Source organism: Wolffia australiana, chromosome 4, assembly GCF_029677425.1.
Source record: "Wolffia australiana isolate 7733 chromosome 4, ASM2967742v1".
Taxonomy (NCBI): Eukaryota; Viridiplantae; Streptophyta; class Magnoliopsida; order Alismatales; family Araceae; genus Wolffia; species Wolffia australiana.
The window spans coordinates 22010245-22028159 of NC_135838.1; the positions used below are offsets into that span (position 1 = coordinate 22010245).

The window sequence follows — 17915 nt, forward strand, 5'->3', positions numbered from 1 at the left end:
AAGGATACGCAAGAAGGACATCGAAGTATCCAGATAGAATAGCACTATCTAGCCTCACTCATATGATGAGTATGGCCGGTCCCGTGGTCATTAGTGTGGCGACACTAAGGATAGATAGTGGGTGCTCTTTAGTGGAAAGAGTTCACTGAATTGATCCGTACGAATCCCTGAATGGTATTGTACCAAACTGTCAATCAGGTTGATTCACGTCACGGTTGTGCAAGTAGTCCTTAGACCTGAGACACCAAAGACGTCTTGTGGACAGACGGTTGTACTTTGGCTATGGCCAACGAGTCTCTAACCATGGGATTCTAAACGGTCTTAGTTCGGGTGCATCAAGAAGTACACGAAGGCGATTGAGTGGTCAAGATGGGATCGTCCACCCTCGATATAAGAGTTGACAGCTCAAGGAAGATGATGCAACAAAGTCCTTGGCCAAGACAATGAAATATTGGAGAAGAGTTCTCAGATGATTTCTGAATGCATCAGTACTAACTCAAATGATTGATTAGGGTTTGATAGTTGACCATACCCTAAGTCGTCCAAGGAGCGTCAAGTGGATGAGGGATTATACATACACGGTAACCAATGATGAACAAGTTCCATGAGTGAGTTGATACACACTCCTTTGTATCTTGTAGGACACGAGGTATAGGTTGGCATCCCATGTGTCGGAGTCTCGAGCTATCGTTTGGGTTAAATTGATCTGACGTTAATTAATCTATATGATGATATAGTTAATTAATTTGGAAGGTCAAAAAAGGTTATTGGGTCGTTAGAGTCGTTTACTATACTGATACATGGGCCTAGAGGGTCACACGCAAATGGTCTTTTGGACGTTGGAAGATATACTTAAATTTTGAGGGTTTTTATGAAAAATACCACTTATTATAAATAGGGGAAGGCCCTGAAGAAAATTCACCCAGGCCAGAATTGTTCAGGGGCCTTTCCCCTTCTTCTCCACTCTCCTCACACCCCCTCTCCATCCCTGATGTGATCGAGATGACGTAACGACGCCAACGGAGATAGAACGGGGCTCGTCAACAAGAAGGAGGAGATCCGACGTGCCGATGACCGCGTGGATACGTCTAAAGGCTGCACACTTGAGCAGCTCGACTCGTCTATCTCCATGATTGAAGAAATCACGAATGAGATTCGTGCAAAGGTACTTCGTTTCAATGTTTTATCGATGCCATTCGATTCACAAAAGTCTTCCGCTGCGCATCGTTTTGATTTGTTCATCCATCTCAAGGCCTCTAGAACCCAACATCTAGAAGTCTAGTGGGGTTAGTCTCAAAAATTAAAAATAAAATTCTCATTTTATCCTTAAATGTTAAATAATGCTAGTGCAAATATAAAAATAATTGGTAAAAATGAGGTATAAAAGTATATTTTTATTGATCTAATTTGGTGTTATCATCCGTCACCCTTAGTATAAGAGGAGATAGCTCAAGGAAGACATTGTGATGAAGTCCTTAGTAAAGGCATCAGAATATTGGAGAAGAGTTCTCCGATGATTTTTGAATGCATCAGTACTAACTCAGATAACCTATAAGGGTTTGATAGTGGATCATATCTTAAGTTGTCTTATGAGTGTCAAGTAGATGGGAGACTATACATACATAGTAATCGATGATTTACATGTCCCATGAGTTAGTGAAATGACACTCATTTCTATCTTCTAGAGAATGAGGTGTACCTTGACACTATATGGGCTGAATATTGGACTTGCTATTTATACTAAATTAATTCATCATTAGTTAATCTTTATGATTGTGTAGCTAACCCTTTTGGAATGCCAATAAAGGTTACTGGACTATTGGGGTCATTAAGTATACTAATTCATAGGCCTAAAGGGTCATACATAAATGGTCTTTTAGACGTTGGATGACGTACTTAAAATTTAGGGGTTTTTAAAAAAATAGTCATTTAATAAATAGAGGAAGACCTTCAATGAAATTCACCCACAGTAGGGCTTTTTCCCTTCTTTCCTTTCTCCCCATAACTCCTCTCCACTCATGATATGATTGGGATGTCATAACGACAACGACGGAGGGTGAACTTGCCATGGATTGCATGGATACATTTATCGGCTACCCACTTGAGCAGCTCAACACATATCACTCGAGGATCTAAGATATCTCTAATGTGATCCGTGCCTAGGTGATTTGATAATTTGTTTTATTGATGTTGCTTTCATTCCATTCCAAGTATTTTGCTGCAATAATCAATTGTATTAACCCAAATCAAGGTCATAGAGCCCAAGAATGGTATCAGAGCCACATTTGGCCTTGATTTGGATGAGGATTACATCAAAATTAAGCAAAGAGATGGTATAAAAAAGGTTGTATACCCTCACTTTTGGTTGATACCTGTTAAGGATAACACCTCTTCCAGTATAAGCTCTATAGAGCTTGAACATGTCTTTTTAAGCTTGAAAGTGGTCCTATGAGAATGAAATGAGGACTTATTCAGCCTGAAAAAGGTGTGCGTTGATGGAAATATATGTGGCCGGCAAGCCAATCCCACATTCCATATCTCGTTCCATGTTCATTAATTGAACATATTTGTTATGGTGCATGTGTGATGCTTATTTTGAAGTCCATGAAGACATGATCAGACTTAGTGAATTATGATCAGATCATAATACGGAGATCACTAGTCTTTAAGCATGTGTTCTAAATATTCCTATTCAAAGGATACTCGAGAAGGACATCAAAGTATCCAGATAGAATAAGACTATCTAGTCTTACTCATTTGATGAGTATGATTGTTCCTCTAGCCATTAGTGTGGAGACACTAAGGATAGATAATAGGTGCTATTTTGTGGAAAGAGTTCACTGAATTGATTTATACGAATCCCTGAATACTATTATACCAAACTATCAATCATGTTGATTCACATCACAGTTGTGTTAGTGGTCCTTAGGCATGAGACACCAAAGACGTCTTGCAGATGGTCACATGTACTTTAACAATGACATACATGTCCCTAATCATGGGATTATAAATATTGTTAGTTTGGGTGTATCAAGAAGTTCACGAAGACGATTGAGTGATCAAGATGGGATCGTCCACCCTTGGTAAAAGAGGTGACAGCTGAAGGAAGATGATGCGATAAAGTCCTTGGCCAAGGTAGTGAAATATTAGAGAAGAGTTCTCTGACGATTTCTAAACACATATATACTAACTCAGATGACCGATTAGGGTTTGACAGTTGACCGTACCCTAAGTCGTCCTAAGAACATCAAGTGGACAAGGGATTATATATACACGGTAACCAAGGACGAATTGGTTCCATGAGTGAGTCGATACACACTCCTTTGTATCTTCTAAAGCATGAGGTGTAGCTTGGCACCCCACGTGTTGGTGACTCAAACTATAGATTGGGTTAAATGGATCTAACGTTAATTAATCTATATGATTCTATAGTTAATTAATTTGGAAGGATAATAAAGGTTATTCGGTCGCTTGAGTGGTTAACTAGACTGATACATGGGCCAAGAGGGTCAAACACAAATGGTCTCTTGGACGTCGGAAGATATACTTAATTTTTGGGGAGTTTTATGAAAAATACCCACTTAGTATAAATAGGGGAAGGCCCTGAACGATATTCACCTAGGCCATAATTTTTTAGGGGCCTTCCCTAGCTTCTCCCTTCTCCCCATGATTCCTCTCGACTCCCAATGCATTCAAAACTGCGTAACGACGACGACAGAGAATGAACAGAGGTCGTCAACGAGAAGGATGATATCCCACATGCTAAGGACCGCGCGGATATGTTTAGAGATTGCACACTTGAGCAGCTCGACTCATCTCGCTCTGGGATCCAACAAATAATGGATGTGATCCGTGCACAGGTTCTTGTTTTCATGTTTTTATCAATGCCATTACAATTCCGTTAGGAGTCTTCTACTGCATGGAATCCTCTTATTCATCCAGATCTAGGCCTCTAGAACCTAACACGGTTAGTAGTGGTGTGCCCTAGTGCCTCCACTACAGCCCAAGGGCAACTAGAGGCAGCCAACACTGACTTGAGCCGTGTTTTGGAAATGTTGGGTGATGCTTGATAGTCATGGCATGAGTGAAGTGGAGAGGATGAATGAAATACCACCTTTGCATGCAATAGAGGTTTTGGTGAATCCGCACTAGTGGGAGGAAGAGTGAGGGAAAGTAACGCAGATTTACCCTCATTAGTGGCAATAGAGATAGTCAAATACATGTGGTAATTGACAGAGTTAGGAGGAGGTGTGTTAGATCATAAAAATGTTTGCTATCAGTAATAATAACCTTGGAAAAAGAATGGAAACATGAGTAAAAAAATGATAATCATACAAACCTTGTCACCACATGCCCAACAAGTCGTGTGAAGCTTTTTCTTAGCATGCCTTGATATGAAGATCACTCATTCAATCCTTTGCTACATGAATGCAAGGGCGACAAATGGGGCATCTTGTGAAGGCATCTTATGCAATAACAGCTAAATTTCTCTAATATCCCAACTACCTTGGATGGGAATTTCAGGATCGTATTACTCAATTCAATATCCTCTTATTTAAGCTAAGATATGTTTCAATCCCATGATTCTAGATTCATACTTCTATGCCAAAATATAGCTCTCCACGCATATGATGTCCTTGGTATCTTAGGTCAACAAACCACATATATGACAATGACATGACTCAAATTGATCAACATTTAATTATAATACCATTCAGGAATTCACATGGATTACTTCAATGAAATCTTTCATTAAAGAGCGGCCGTCGTTTGTCATTATTGTCTCCACACTAGTGGCCACGACGTCATGCGACGGTGGGAACAGTATCGGCAATGGTGTGATGTGCAAGGTGGCGACATGTGTTGACATGCAGCAGTGGTGACGGGTTTTATCAGCTACAGCTGTGTGGCGAGGTATTTGCGGGTATTCGCATGCGGTCGAGGGCTTCGTGGCACGATGGGGGTGTCGAGGACGCCTAGAGGAGCGACGCTTGGCTGTACGGTGAGACGACACAAGTGTCCAGTGTCGCAAGTTGTTGTGGCAGTGTGCAGAACTAGGGGTGAACATGGTGTTTGAAACTGTCTGGCAGTGTGGCAAGGGGGAACATGGCATTCAGTGGAGCAGCGAGGGCGAAAATGGTGCTTGACAGTGCAGGGATGGTGGCTTGGCAAGGCAATGCGGGTTGCTAGAGACAGGCATGGGCAATGTGGACGAGCGTGACACGTGCGTCCGGTGATGCTGGTGGTGATCAGGCTGTGGTGAGGTACGCGGCGGTGACCAGGTTAGGGTTTCACAAGGGGTTGCCCAATAACATAATGGCAAAATCATAAATAATGACTTTGAAATTAAATTAAAAGAAACAGGTATTCTTTGTTTTTTTTCCTCTAACCAGTGGGGGGATACCCCCACACATAAGGGTGCTAATGGGCCTCTAGAAGGCCCACTCTTGGTTCCACATACCCAAGTCCACACACAAAGATGTAGGCCCAAACACATAGGCCCACAAAATGAGAAGAAGTGCCAAAAAATACAAACTAGTATAACGCTAACCTCCAAGGCCCGTTAACTAAGCTGAATACTTGAAGGCTGAGTCTTTCGCCTTCCCTTGGCTCCTCTAGCTGGTTGAGGTCGGGTCTTCGAAGCTAGATGGTCCCCATCACTAGATTATTTAGGGCACTTCTATCTAGACCGTTCACCCTATCTTGGATGTCTGCTTCCAATATGTTATTTATGGGCTCATGTAACATATATCTTTGATCTATTCTTCTTATACAAGAGTGTGGGAGAGAGGGTTGAAGTTTGATCAAGAATGTTGAAGAAAAAAACGTCACTCACCCATTGGAGGAAGTGACAGTGAGGTTTGTATGATCTCCCATATTTCTCATTTGAAATTATTTTGATTTTCTCTAGGTAAGCTTTCTAGTGATATCCTAGACGAAAAACTTCTGAATGCCACCAAGTGCATTAAAAAGTTTGTCATGCGCCAAGCGTAACATGTTTTTAAGTCTACCACACACCGCTACCTAGCTCAACCACCAGCTAGTGCATGGCCACCCACGAATTCTGCCCTGATCAGTACACATGCCTGCATATTTGTCACTAAATTGTCGCCCATGCTTTTTAATTTATTTAAATTATTCTTTTAGTCCAAAAATCCCAAAAAATCCTTAAAATTATATAAATTAGTGCAATTTATTTACAATAAATGAAATATTCTCTTCTTTTTTAGCATTTTATAGTGAAATTGCTCTAAAGAAAAAATAAAAATCCCACAAAGAAAAATATCTAAAATTAATATTTTAACAAAGATTTGCTCTATCATTCATTCCTTAACTTTTCCAAATTATGGAAAATTTTATAAATATTGTTGCAAAAACCAAAGTCTTGAAATGACATATTTTAATCCAATGTCGATTTCATCACCCTCTAAAGTTTTTATCTCCCAGTTTTCTCGCTCTCTCTTCCCCTTCACTCTCTCCCTCTCCCAGTTATCTGTATTTCCCTCTCCATCATCATCTGACAGTTTCATTTGTTGTCTTATATCATCCCTCTTCTCAAACAGATGACTGATGACTACTGATGGAAATAACTTGTTACAATCATTCCTCCCCAAGTTTGATGGATTAAGATCCATTATTCATCCTCCAATCATACTTTGGAGGGTACATAATTTGCTTCCTGTCTCAAATACCAATCAACATCCCAGTCCAACTCTTGGTCTCCATCTCCTGTGTGAGGGTTTGGGACTAGATAACTCTTCGTTCTCCATTCTCAACATGGTTGGCAATTGTATAAGAAGTAAAGATAAAATTTGCTGCTTACTCTCATTTGTTGAGTGATATTTAATTAAGAGAATAACATATTCCTCTGGTTCCCATATGGGTTTTATTATAATAGGTTTTGGTCCATTAACCAACACATGAATTTAAATTGTTTTTTCACAACTACCTCCCGTGGACTTTATTGGTGATGACATTTTTTTTCCTTGAGGAGAACTAATTGTGACAGGATATGAGTTGTTAAATTTGACCAATCCCAAATATATTTGCCATCTTTATTCTATAGTTGTTTCCAAATGGGTTTCTCTGCTGTACTGCTCAAAATATGTGAAAAATCTTTGAACGAATACTCTTGTTTTTGTCATTGGAGCCATATAAACCCCTTATTTATTTAGAAATTGAACCCTCTCCAACGTGACCCAAAATTCTACTTCTTGCCTTCGGCTTCCTCCCCAAGCCAGTGATACTCTGCTTCAACTATGGAGTTCGCCCTCGCCGACGGCAAGAGCTTCCATCCAGATAACTCCACGCTCGTTTTGGTACAGATTCTTCCGAGAACTCAAGGCGTATCCTATGATTTCTTTATCTCTGATCTTGCCCTTTGTCGTCCTTTCCAGCCGGCATTATCGATCGGAAACGTCGGGCAGCTTGCTGTGGATCTCCTTGTTTCATCCACTGGGGCGGAGCGGGTAGCTTACCTAGACGACCCTTCAATCCTCCCTTGCGTGGGAAACAACGCTTACAGGCTTTCGCCCGCCGGCGAACTCGCCCTTCCTCTTGAAGGTGCATGTCTGCCGGTCCCCTCAAACTTTTCCTTAAATCATTACGTCCTTTAGATTGTTTCTTTGGGCTTTGTTTTATCTTGCTCTATTTCCCCGATTGGCTACCTTCCCTCGTGCAATTTTCTGATTCGCTACAACTTTCTGTTGCATTCTTTTCTTCCCTTCCTAACGATCATCTCGACAATGCTTTTGAATTATTAATCAAGTTCTTCGACGCGGAGATAATTATTCTAGTAGCTTATTCACGAGAGTTATTCATTGCGTCTGTTCATGAATAACTCGTTTCAGCATACGACTCTCCGTCTAACAAGCTAACTTTTGTCCAGCAAAGGTCTCCCGTTGTCAAGGTACTTCATGATCTTTTGTTGAATACTTTTAATTTATCTACACTTCATCATAGTAGTTATTACGCTCCAGGAGATTTCCCTGCTTGCCGCGAGGTTGAATGAAACATGTGCCTTTTACTGAAATAAGAGATAGAGAGAAATAAATAGATCTTTAGTGATTTAATTTTTCAGAACGGTATATTGATGTGTCGTATTAAACAGATCCTAAATTGAAGAATTATGTCTTATCTCTTCTGTCTTGTTTATATGGGAAGAGTTATACGAAAAACCAAATTTTGTTTGCACTATTATTTTTAGAAATACTTAATTTTGGAACACGACATCAGGAACTTATGGTTTATGAGGAAGGCGGTGATATGAGAGGCAATCTATGAATAAACTATGAATTATTGGGATTATCGGTATTCAAAAATATCATACTTGGTTTAGAGGCATTATGAAGGACTCTTACATTTTGAGTGCTACTCTTTCACCATTGAATGAGAAGTTAGAAATCTACCATCGGGCCCTCCCTGAATGAACTTAATCTGCTAACCTTCTTCACGATTTTCAATCTATTCATGAAATTATAATCTAATAGTTTGCATCGATCATTTAATCAGTTCTAATTCTTGCATGGCAGGGACGGATGCTTGACTTTGCCAAGAATGTAGCCGAATTCGCTGCCTCTCTGGGAAAGAAACACATAGTAATCCTCTCAAGTCTAGACTCTGGAATCAGGAAAAGGATTCATGCTTCGAGGTATCCGACACCCGAAAATTCTGAAGTCTTTGAACAGTTCTTGTCCTCTTCCGGTGTGATTGATGTTTATTCGTGGCCAGTGATCTGCAGATGTACTATATTTCTAGTGCCTCTGCTGGAGGTGATGACGAGGAGTGCGAGAGGCTGGGATGGAAAAGGCTTGAGGAGTACGACCCATCTCAGAGGCGATGGCTGCACCTCCACTCACTGGCAGAGGGGACGTCATCACCGGACCCGGCCATCTTCGATGACGACTTGGACGACGGGGATTACTGCCCATCTCTACCATTTGCGGCACTGTTCTGCTTTTGCAAGGTGCCTTTTTGAAAGAGGAAATTCTCTCCTTCTTGATGAACTGGGATTAGGAAATGGCCCCTTGATCTGATCAATTGGTCGATTAGATGGCCGATCTGATCAGGTGATGGTTGGACCCATCCACAGATCATCCATTTGCTGATCAAGAACCATCGGAAAGTTTGGCAAACTCAATGGAGTCAGTAGATCGATTGAGTTGGCTGATCAATATTTGATCTCAAAATGGGAGAAGTAGTAGCTGTTGCTTTCAACTTCCTGTTCATATTTTCTTCTGTGACACATGGCAACTCTAATTGGATGAATGTGCCATTCCCATGGTATCCCCATAACAGATAGATATGATCAAACTAGCTTTCAAGGAGTAGAATATTTCCAAGCACCCTCCACTATTTAGGATAGTATTAATGATCCCCTGGGGTTATTTTCACTATTCTCGCGGGTCACTTCTTAGTTCAGGGTTTCCTTGGCCTTAGTTTGATCCAATTTGATCATCCAGGATCAAGCTGATAAGTGGGACAGACATGCCTATGAGTTGAACAAGATAGAATCACTCAATTAGATACATCTTCTTGATCATCGGATCGCTTGATGCCGATGATTGATGGTGATAGAATTCAATTTGATTAGATAGCTGTTTTTTAAGGTTCATGATCTGATATCTCCTTTCTCGTTCTTGAACCAGGCAAAGGGGTTGAAGGTGACTTGCGTGCTGTGTTACTGTTCTGAGGGGGACAACATTTCGGATTCTCTTCAGTTGGTCACCGCGGCTGGCAGATTTCTCGGGCTGGACCTGGGGAAATTTCCTGGTTAGCTTTCAATTTTTATCAATTTTTTTTAAAATTTTTCTCTGGAAAATTTTTCTTCAGGTAAGAGCTTCTTCTAAACAGGTTCGCAGGGCGGCGGCTGGATCATCCCGTGCTCATGGCAGAACTTGTATGGCCCTCCGCCGGATCTCTCCATCTTCTAGGTGATTGGATGTCATCAGAGATCTTGATCTGGTTCCGATTGGAATACAATTGGCCCAAGTGGATGGATCTTTATTCATCAGAGGTTTCAGCAGGGCAATCAGATAGTCATGAAACAAGTGTTAAAACTACAACTTATCACATCATATTTAGATTTATTTGTTCTGAGTCACTTAGTATCATGGTACGAGTACAATTTCTGACAGCAATTTAGATCGCTGATTCGAACAACCTTGTTATTGGAATTGATCAATCGCTGCGAAAACGATCGATTTGAACGTTTCGATGCGGATACTGTACATATGAACATTAAAAAAATCGTCTTTTATACTTAATTCTTGGAAACCGCGTGTGGTCGAAATTCAGTGATTTGACACATGGGCGGCAAAAGTCAACGCTGAATGCATTTATTTTTTTCGTGCTTCCTTAATGATACCGATGAAACTGGGACCCGACACTGGTTGACCATCAGGAAATGATCAATAGATTTCGGGTCCGCCAAGATTGATTAATTTAGTGTTTGAAATAAGTTCATTTAATTCCTGTTCACATGCGATAAGGGCGGGTTTGTCATTTGCGTTAACCCAACTGGGCGGCTTTTAAAAGATGCGACTTTTACTGATTTTCCGGTTGCCCGTACTGCAGGCGAAGTTGGGTTCTTCGGTTTCTTCCTCGCAGGATAGGGCGGAGGAGAAAGATCTTTTGGGGGCTTTTTAACTGGACGGCTGATAGTTCGAGTTCGTCTTCGATCGTGAAATCCCGGTAATTCTTTCTCACCCATTCGTTCTCCAATCTTTCGTATTTCTGAATCTTAGCTAATGTTCGTGTTTTGATCGTCTCCCAGGGTTTCCCTTCAAGGGTTTCTCGCCTGATACCTGATGAACAAGATTTGGCCGTGATGAGGTCTCCGCCGTCGATCTTGTCGATGTTCTCCTAGGACATGGCGACGGCCCGCTGGATTCTTCTCGTCCTATATTCGACGGCTGCGATTGTTCCATTCGCGTCTGGGGTTTGCAACCGAGCCTGCGGAGGCGAGAAGAACAGCGTTCCTTACCCATTCGGCTTCTCAGAGGAATGTCCGATCCGGCTTACCTGCTTTGGTCACGAGAATTACACATTTGATGGATTCAAGGTGAGAAACGTGACATCGAGAAGTTTCTCGGTTGATCTACCGCCGTCTTGCCGCCGGCCGATCTCAACCGTAGCGAGTTTCTTTGGAGCTTCATTTGCGATGACAGCGAGAAACACTCTTCTCCTTCAGAATTGCTCCTCCAACTACACTGCCACTGTCTGTCTGTCGTCGTTGTCGAGCTTTTCTAGCAGACTGGGAGAAGAAGCCGCTCGCTGCAAGTCTGATCCTGTCAGCTGTTTCTCTGCTTACACAAGACTCTGGGACGATAATCGACTGCTCCCCTTTTTGACCAGAGATCTGATTGATCGTATTGACTGTTCCGATCTCTTCTCCTCGTCGACTTTCATCAGTGAGGACGCTTCCATTGAGCTAAGAACGGTGGAACTCGGCTGGTGGTTGAAGGGGAACTGCAGTAGTAATCCGTGCCACCCAAATGCCAACTGCAGCTACGGGCAAGCGACGTTTTTGCGCCCACATAACAGGACAAGCTTCGAGAACATCTTTTTCTGCGATTGCCGAGAAGGGTTTGACGGTGATGGCTTCCTCCAAGGCAGCGGATGCCGTCGAGGTATGTTACAAAACCAATCATATCTTCTCCTACCCCTTTCCATTTTACCCTGTTCATCATGTCAGGTTTATCCCACCGAGGGTCTGTCCTTCTCTAATCGTGTTCTTCTTGTTGTGTAACCTTATTCTGAATTGCTTTCGAAGTCCAACCTTCTTTCTTTTAGGGAGAGGGGAGATAGGGAGATTACCGGCTTTGTTGACATCTTCCTTCGCTTGATAGTAGTGATTACCCACTTAGTTGAAGAAATAGGAGGGTGATGTGGGTTGGTAGAAGAATTCATTGGGTGGTAACTAGATTTTTGCCGTTGGAGCAGGGAAAGATCTCAAATTTTCAGTCTCTGGTATCCCTCATGAACTTTTGCTCAATTGAATGCAGAGTCCATGACTCCAGCATTCTGGAACAAGAAGGCGACCCGAGCCGGGATCCTCGTGGGAGGTGAATCGCATGAATTTTCTTGATTTATATGAACGTTTTAAAAATGCCCCATTTCTTGTCCGTAGTGCTCTTGACGGGAGCTGTGTTCATGGCGATGCTGGGTGTCCTCTACTGCTGTATCCGGCGGCGGTCCATTTCCTCACGAATGCGCCACAGCGCGAGGCGACTGCTCTCTGAAGCCCGCTGCGCCGTCCACCTGTACCCGCTCAAAGAAATTGAGAAAGCCACCAATAGCTTCTCGGAGGAGAATAAGCTGGGCACTGGTGCCTATGGTACAGTATATGTGGGCAAGCTCGCCAGCAACGAGCTCGTCGCAGTGAAGAAGATCCGGCACCGTGATGCAGAAGCCACTGAGCAAGTCATGAACGAGATCAAGCTCCTGTCCTCTGTCAGCCACCCGAACCTCGTCCGCATTCTGGGATGCTGCATTGAGAAGGGGGAGAAAATTCTGGTCTATGAATTCATGCCCAATGGAACTCTGGCGCAGCAGCTCCAGAGAGAGAGTCACAGGCCTGGGTTACCCTGGCCGGTTCGCCTGGCAATTGCCGCCGACACCGCCAAGGCCATCGCCCATCTTCACACAGCAATTCACCCGCCCATCTACCACCGCGACATAAAATCCAGCAACATCCTCCTTGACTACAACTTCAACTCCAAGGTTGCCGACTTTGGGCTGTCCAAGATGATTGTCTCCGACATGTCCCATGTCTCCACCGGGCCACAGGGCACTCCGGGGTACCTCGATCCTCAGTACCACCAGAACTTCCATCTCTCGGACAAGAGTGATGTGTACAGCTTTGGGGTGGTATTGGTGGAGATGATCACAGCCATGAAGGCTGTGGATTTCAGCCGAGCGCAGAGTGAGGTCAACCTGGCCGCGCTGGCTGTGGACAAGATCGGCGGTGGACGTGTCGTTGATATCATCGACCCCTTTCTAGAGCCACACCGCGATCCTTGGACCCTCTCCTCCATCCACGAGGTGGCAGAGCTGGCCTTCCGATGCCTGGCCTTTCACAGGGACATGCGGCCCTCCATGAAGGAGGTGGCAGATGAGCTGGAGCACATCAGACAAGGCAAGTGGGTTGGCGCAGATGAGAGTGTCTTCTTGTCCCCAGCCTCGTCTATGCGGTCAGAGAAGTCCAAGGGAGCAACCTCCAAGAGCTCGAGACTGGGTGGCACTGGCGACAGAAATACCATCAAGTTGACTTCGCCTGTCTCTGTTCAAGAACCCTGGTTCAGTGACCAGAGCTCGCCCTCGGCTGACAGTCTCTTGGGTAATGCAGCTCCCTGATCCTTGTGTTCCACATTTCGTCGTACCCATTGAAGGGGCCTCTTGCTGGCTTAGATGGTTTGACTTTCTTTCTAATTGTTGACTCGCCACATACTGTGCGGAAGATTGTCAATCTACTCCCTTGTATGATGGGCATCACCTGATCTTATGTAGTCTAATCAGGTTTCTAAAAGGTAAAAACTTTGTGAGACTAGCCGATGTGGATGGTGGGTTCCTTGCTTTATACCTTTTATAAATCAAACATGTTTGTCATGGAACAATGCCCTCTTGTCATATGGGACAGTCATCTATTTTTAGTTATGTACAGAAGGTAATGGAGTTACTGTAGAACGTTTGACCCATCTACCCATCTAACTTTTGACTCATTAATTTGAGGGATCAGCAAAACACTAACGTCTGTTTCAAAAGCATGAGCCCCAAACTAGGATGGCAATGGGGTTGGTTCTGTGTGATCAATTGCCTAATGGCTGATGTTTGATTACACCAAACTTTACTCTATTGCATATGTAGGGCACCAAATACAGCACAGCTTCAGGTCATATAGGCGCCCTAGCCATGTCGCTTAGGTACTAAGTCAATGCATATAACTCAAGTCGTTGTAAATTTTCTACAATAACTCATTTTCTTGATTGAAATCCAGAGTTAAATATGATTGTAATTATTCTTGGAAAAAACTATCTTTAAGTATTGGATCTTATATGAATTGCAATACTAGGCTTTAAGAGATTCACTGGTTGAGATTTTAGAATGTCATTACTAATCCTTTGTTGAGTAGAGTTAAGATTTTATGAGAAATTTTATACTTTGAGTGAGTTAAGAGTTCGATATGGTTTTAGAGTTGATTTGAAGAAAAAATTTAAGATGCATGTATAATCCTTGAGCGATCAAGTCTAGTCTTCTTAGAATAAATCAATGTACACAGAGACTAAATCTTATTTATTGATTCAAAAGTGTTCCCACTCATCGTTACAGAAAAATAAGTAATCATTTACACCAAAAATTCCCACAACAAATTAAATTAGGCAAATGTATTTTTCATTTAATCTCAACTCATTGTTACGGAGAAATAATTATTTTCAAAATGAACTCCGATAATAATTTTAACAACAATTTTTTCTGAAGTTGCAGTAACTTTAATAATATTTTAATCCATAGATAAGTGCAGACCTGCCTATGAAACACAGTGATTGATTCATCAACCGCATGTAGTATGGGCCCAACGTCAATGATCATGTAGTGAAAGATATTGTTAGGAAACCACATTCATACAATAAAATTATTTTCTCTATTAGGTGTCCTATTTTGGGGAAGTTCACAATCAAAAAACGTGGAACGATGGCAAGAAGCCTTCTATTCAAATTGGATTTTTAGCAAAATGATGTTTCAAAATTGGTCAAAGATTCAATGTAATCATTGGCTAACCTGGCTTCCTTGTGCAGAGATTGAATCTATGCTGCATTCATGGCTTAAATGATTCTCCAAACCTGGAAAAGTCCTTGGTTTTGACTGTAGTATCTTCCAAAAACCTTCATATGTGCAACTTATTCAACATAAATCTGCAACCGTGGCAGCTTTAAAAAACATGATAAATCTGTCATATCAGAGAAGGTTTACAAGGTCAAAATCTATCATCGAGTGACGGGACTAGTTATGTATTATTGATCGTACTCTCTATGGTGTATTATTGATCGTACTCTCCATGGTGGTTGTGTTTGAACATGCATTATCTCCACCTCTTAAACAGTAACACTTTTTGTCCAGCCCCCCTTTACGACATGCTGTAGTGCTCCACACCTGCATACGTAGCAATGACATCTTTGAATCCCATGGTTAAGGACTCATACATCTTAGTCAAAACACGACCATCCATACACAAGATGTCCTTGTTGTCTAAGATCAACCTCATTGACACTTGGGTATAATACCATCGAGGGATTCATACTTATGTCATTCTGTAAAGATCACTTTGCTCACTTTTTCTCTAAAGATCTCACACCGTTTGTCCTTATGTCTCCCCACTAGTAGCCACAAGATCAGCCACAAATATCGTTTAAGGAGGACAATATAGTGATGTTCTATTCAGATAACTCGATGTCCGTCTCTAGTATCCATCAGCTAGGAATATATATCATACATGCTTGAAGACTAGTGATCACTGTATTATAACCTCATCATAATGCAGTAAGTCATTGAGTGTATTAAGGGACTTAATTATAAACATCACATGATAATATTAATGAATACATATTTATTTCAATGAACTGAAATAAATTATGGAAGTGTGATTGATCTGACAGCCACATAATATCCATCAATCATTGAAGAATTTTTTATTTGATATATCCACTAACCTGGCCAAAGAAATCAATGCATTGAATCAGTGTTCTTTCATTCAGAGGGCAGAAAATTTCATCTTGAGAATTCAATAATTTTTGTGGACTTTGTCTTTGAGCTAAGATTATGGATTAGGGATCTTTATGGCATAGTCAAAATATAGCTATACATCTATGATAGGTCTTTGGCATCTCAAGTGTTAGGAAAATTTACCTCATCATGAAACTAATTAAACTGATTGGCAGTTAGGTACAGTTCCCTTTAGGAATTAATACATATTACTTCTGTGAAATTTTTTCCTAAGGAGCATCTACCATCATTTATTGCATATCTACAATGATGGCCATCACATTCAACCATACTCATCTTACAAGTAGGATTAGACAGTGTTATTCTTTATAGATATTTCTGTGCCCATCTATAGTATCCTTTAAATAGGAATACTTGGAGTCTATGTTTAAAGACTAATTATCATTACATTATTGTATCATTAACATTTACTTGGTCATTGGACTTATTTGATGAATTAATATTAAAAATCAAAATAAAATAATAATTAATAAACATATTTAAATTAACTTAAATATGACATAAAAGTGTGATTGGCTTGAAGAACACACAATATCTGTCACAACTCACCAGTCTGTGCAGACCTGTGCACTTGCCTCTCTATTGCAGCTAAATGATGTTAGTCATTACATTGGTTGTGATTCTCTCTATTTATGCTCTACAAATTCATTTTTTTTGCAAAATTCATATAAATTAGAAAATGATTCAAATATTTTATGAGAATATTTAAAATATGTAAAATTTATGAGTAGTTATTTAATTTGATTATGAAAACCTTAATATGTTTATCCCCCAAATTAGGATTGATATACGACCGTTGTTGCTGGGGAGTGGATTTTTTGAATTAATAATTATTATTAGAAGACTTTACAATCCTTGAGTGTAGGAGGAAGCTGAAAATAGCATGAAGGGTGTTCCTAAATCTTGATTTATCACTAAATGTTTATGCATTTTGTTTGTTTTTGGAGCACCTACTAATGGGTATTTATAAAAATAAATTATATATTTCTGCTGGTGTTCCATTCTATTCTGCTTATGAAGAATGCTGAAGTTGAAAGGATGTGGGAACAACATGGTATTCAAGGATATGATCACAAAGACAGATGAACAAACAAAAGTTTTCAAATAGTTTGAAAATTGAAGTTTCTCCAATGACCTCTACAATTTGTATTTTTTTATAGAAGGAATCTTGCCGATGGAGCATATCAGGAGTTGGAAGAGGTAACCACTGTGAACTTTAAATGGGGGAAAATCAATGTAATTGATAAGTAGAGGAGGGCAATTCTAACTATAATTGTTGGCCCAAAGCTTCTTTCCAACCAAGCTCAAACTTCACACAACCTCAACATGAATCCAAATATCAAATCATAAATTCATCATCAACCTCAATATCAACACTTGGGGTTTTCACGATCTAATTTTAATAATTTTACCAAGATGCTGCAAGAAATCACGGTTCAACGAATGATAATAGTTATAGATTAACAAATGAAGATGATGATGAAACGTGATGAAAGGAAGACAATGTGAACTTTAAACGGGGAAAAATCAATGTAATTGATAAGTAGAGGAGGGCAATTCTAACTATAATTGTTGGCCCAAAGATTCTTTCCAACCAAGCTCAAATTTCACACAACCTCAACATGAATCCAAATATCAAATCATAAATTCATCATCAACCTCAATATCAACAATTGGGGTTTTCATGATCTAATTTTAATAATTTAACCAAGATGCTGAAAGAAATCACGGTTCAACGAATGATAATAATTATAGATTAAAAAATGAAGATGATGATGAAACGTGATGAAAGGAAGACATAGGTAAGGGAGAACAACCTGAACAAAACTGAGGTAAGGGAGCTAAAAATGTGTCTTGTATTCATTGTAAATTAATTTACCAATATGAATGATAGTAGTTGAAATATCCTGAAAACTTATAATTTCATAAATGACAAGGAACTTCCTTATCCTCAGAAATTATGTAAATAAGATGAATTAAAGTAAAGAAGAAAAAAGCTGAAAATAAAATCGTGGTCCAACTGAAAGGAAAAAATACAACCATGTGAATATAAGCCTCATGTGACCTCTCCTTAAGTTAAAATTGTCTAAACCATCTTAAGATCATGAAATTATGATTATTGAAAGGAGCATCTA

The 17915-nt window shown here is 40.6% G+C and overlaps 2 protein-coding genes across 3 annotated transcripts; both read left to right on the forward strand.

Moving 5' to 3' along the window:
* The first annotated feature begins 7163 nt into the window (after positions 1-7163).
* LOC144702395 (clast3-like protein) lies at positions 7164-10693 on the forward strand. 2 transcript variants are annotated; one of them, XM_078574423.1, is made up of 8 exons: positions 7164-7319; positions 7398-7563; positions 7851-7909; positions 8532-8650; positions 8731-8965; positions 9648-9771; positions 9853-9932; positions 10576-10693. In XM_078574423.1, exons 1-7 carry the CDS (start codon positions 7260-7262, stop codon positions 9930-9932), a joined length of 843 nt encoding a protein of 280 aa, XP_078430549.1. In that variant the 5' UTR covers positions 7164-7259; the 3' UTR covers positions 10576-10693. The 2 variants fall into 2 exon arrangements, with proteins under 2 accessions (XP_078430549.1, XP_078430548.1); XM_078574422.1 differs by lacking the exon at positions 10576-10693 and having other exon boundaries at positions 9853-10139.
* A 177-nt stretch (positions 10694-10870) lies between these two features.
* Positions 10871-13656, forward strand: LOC144702394 (Protein kinase superfamily protein). The gene is made up of 3 exons (XM_078574421.1): positions 10871-11630; positions 12006-12065; positions 12131-13656. Exons 1-3 carry the CDS (start codon positions 10871-10873, stop codon positions 13354-13356), a joined length of 2046 nt encoding a protein of 681 aa, XP_078430547.1. The 3' UTR covers positions 13357-13656.
* The last annotated feature ends 4259 nt before the right edge of the window (positions 13657-17915 follow it).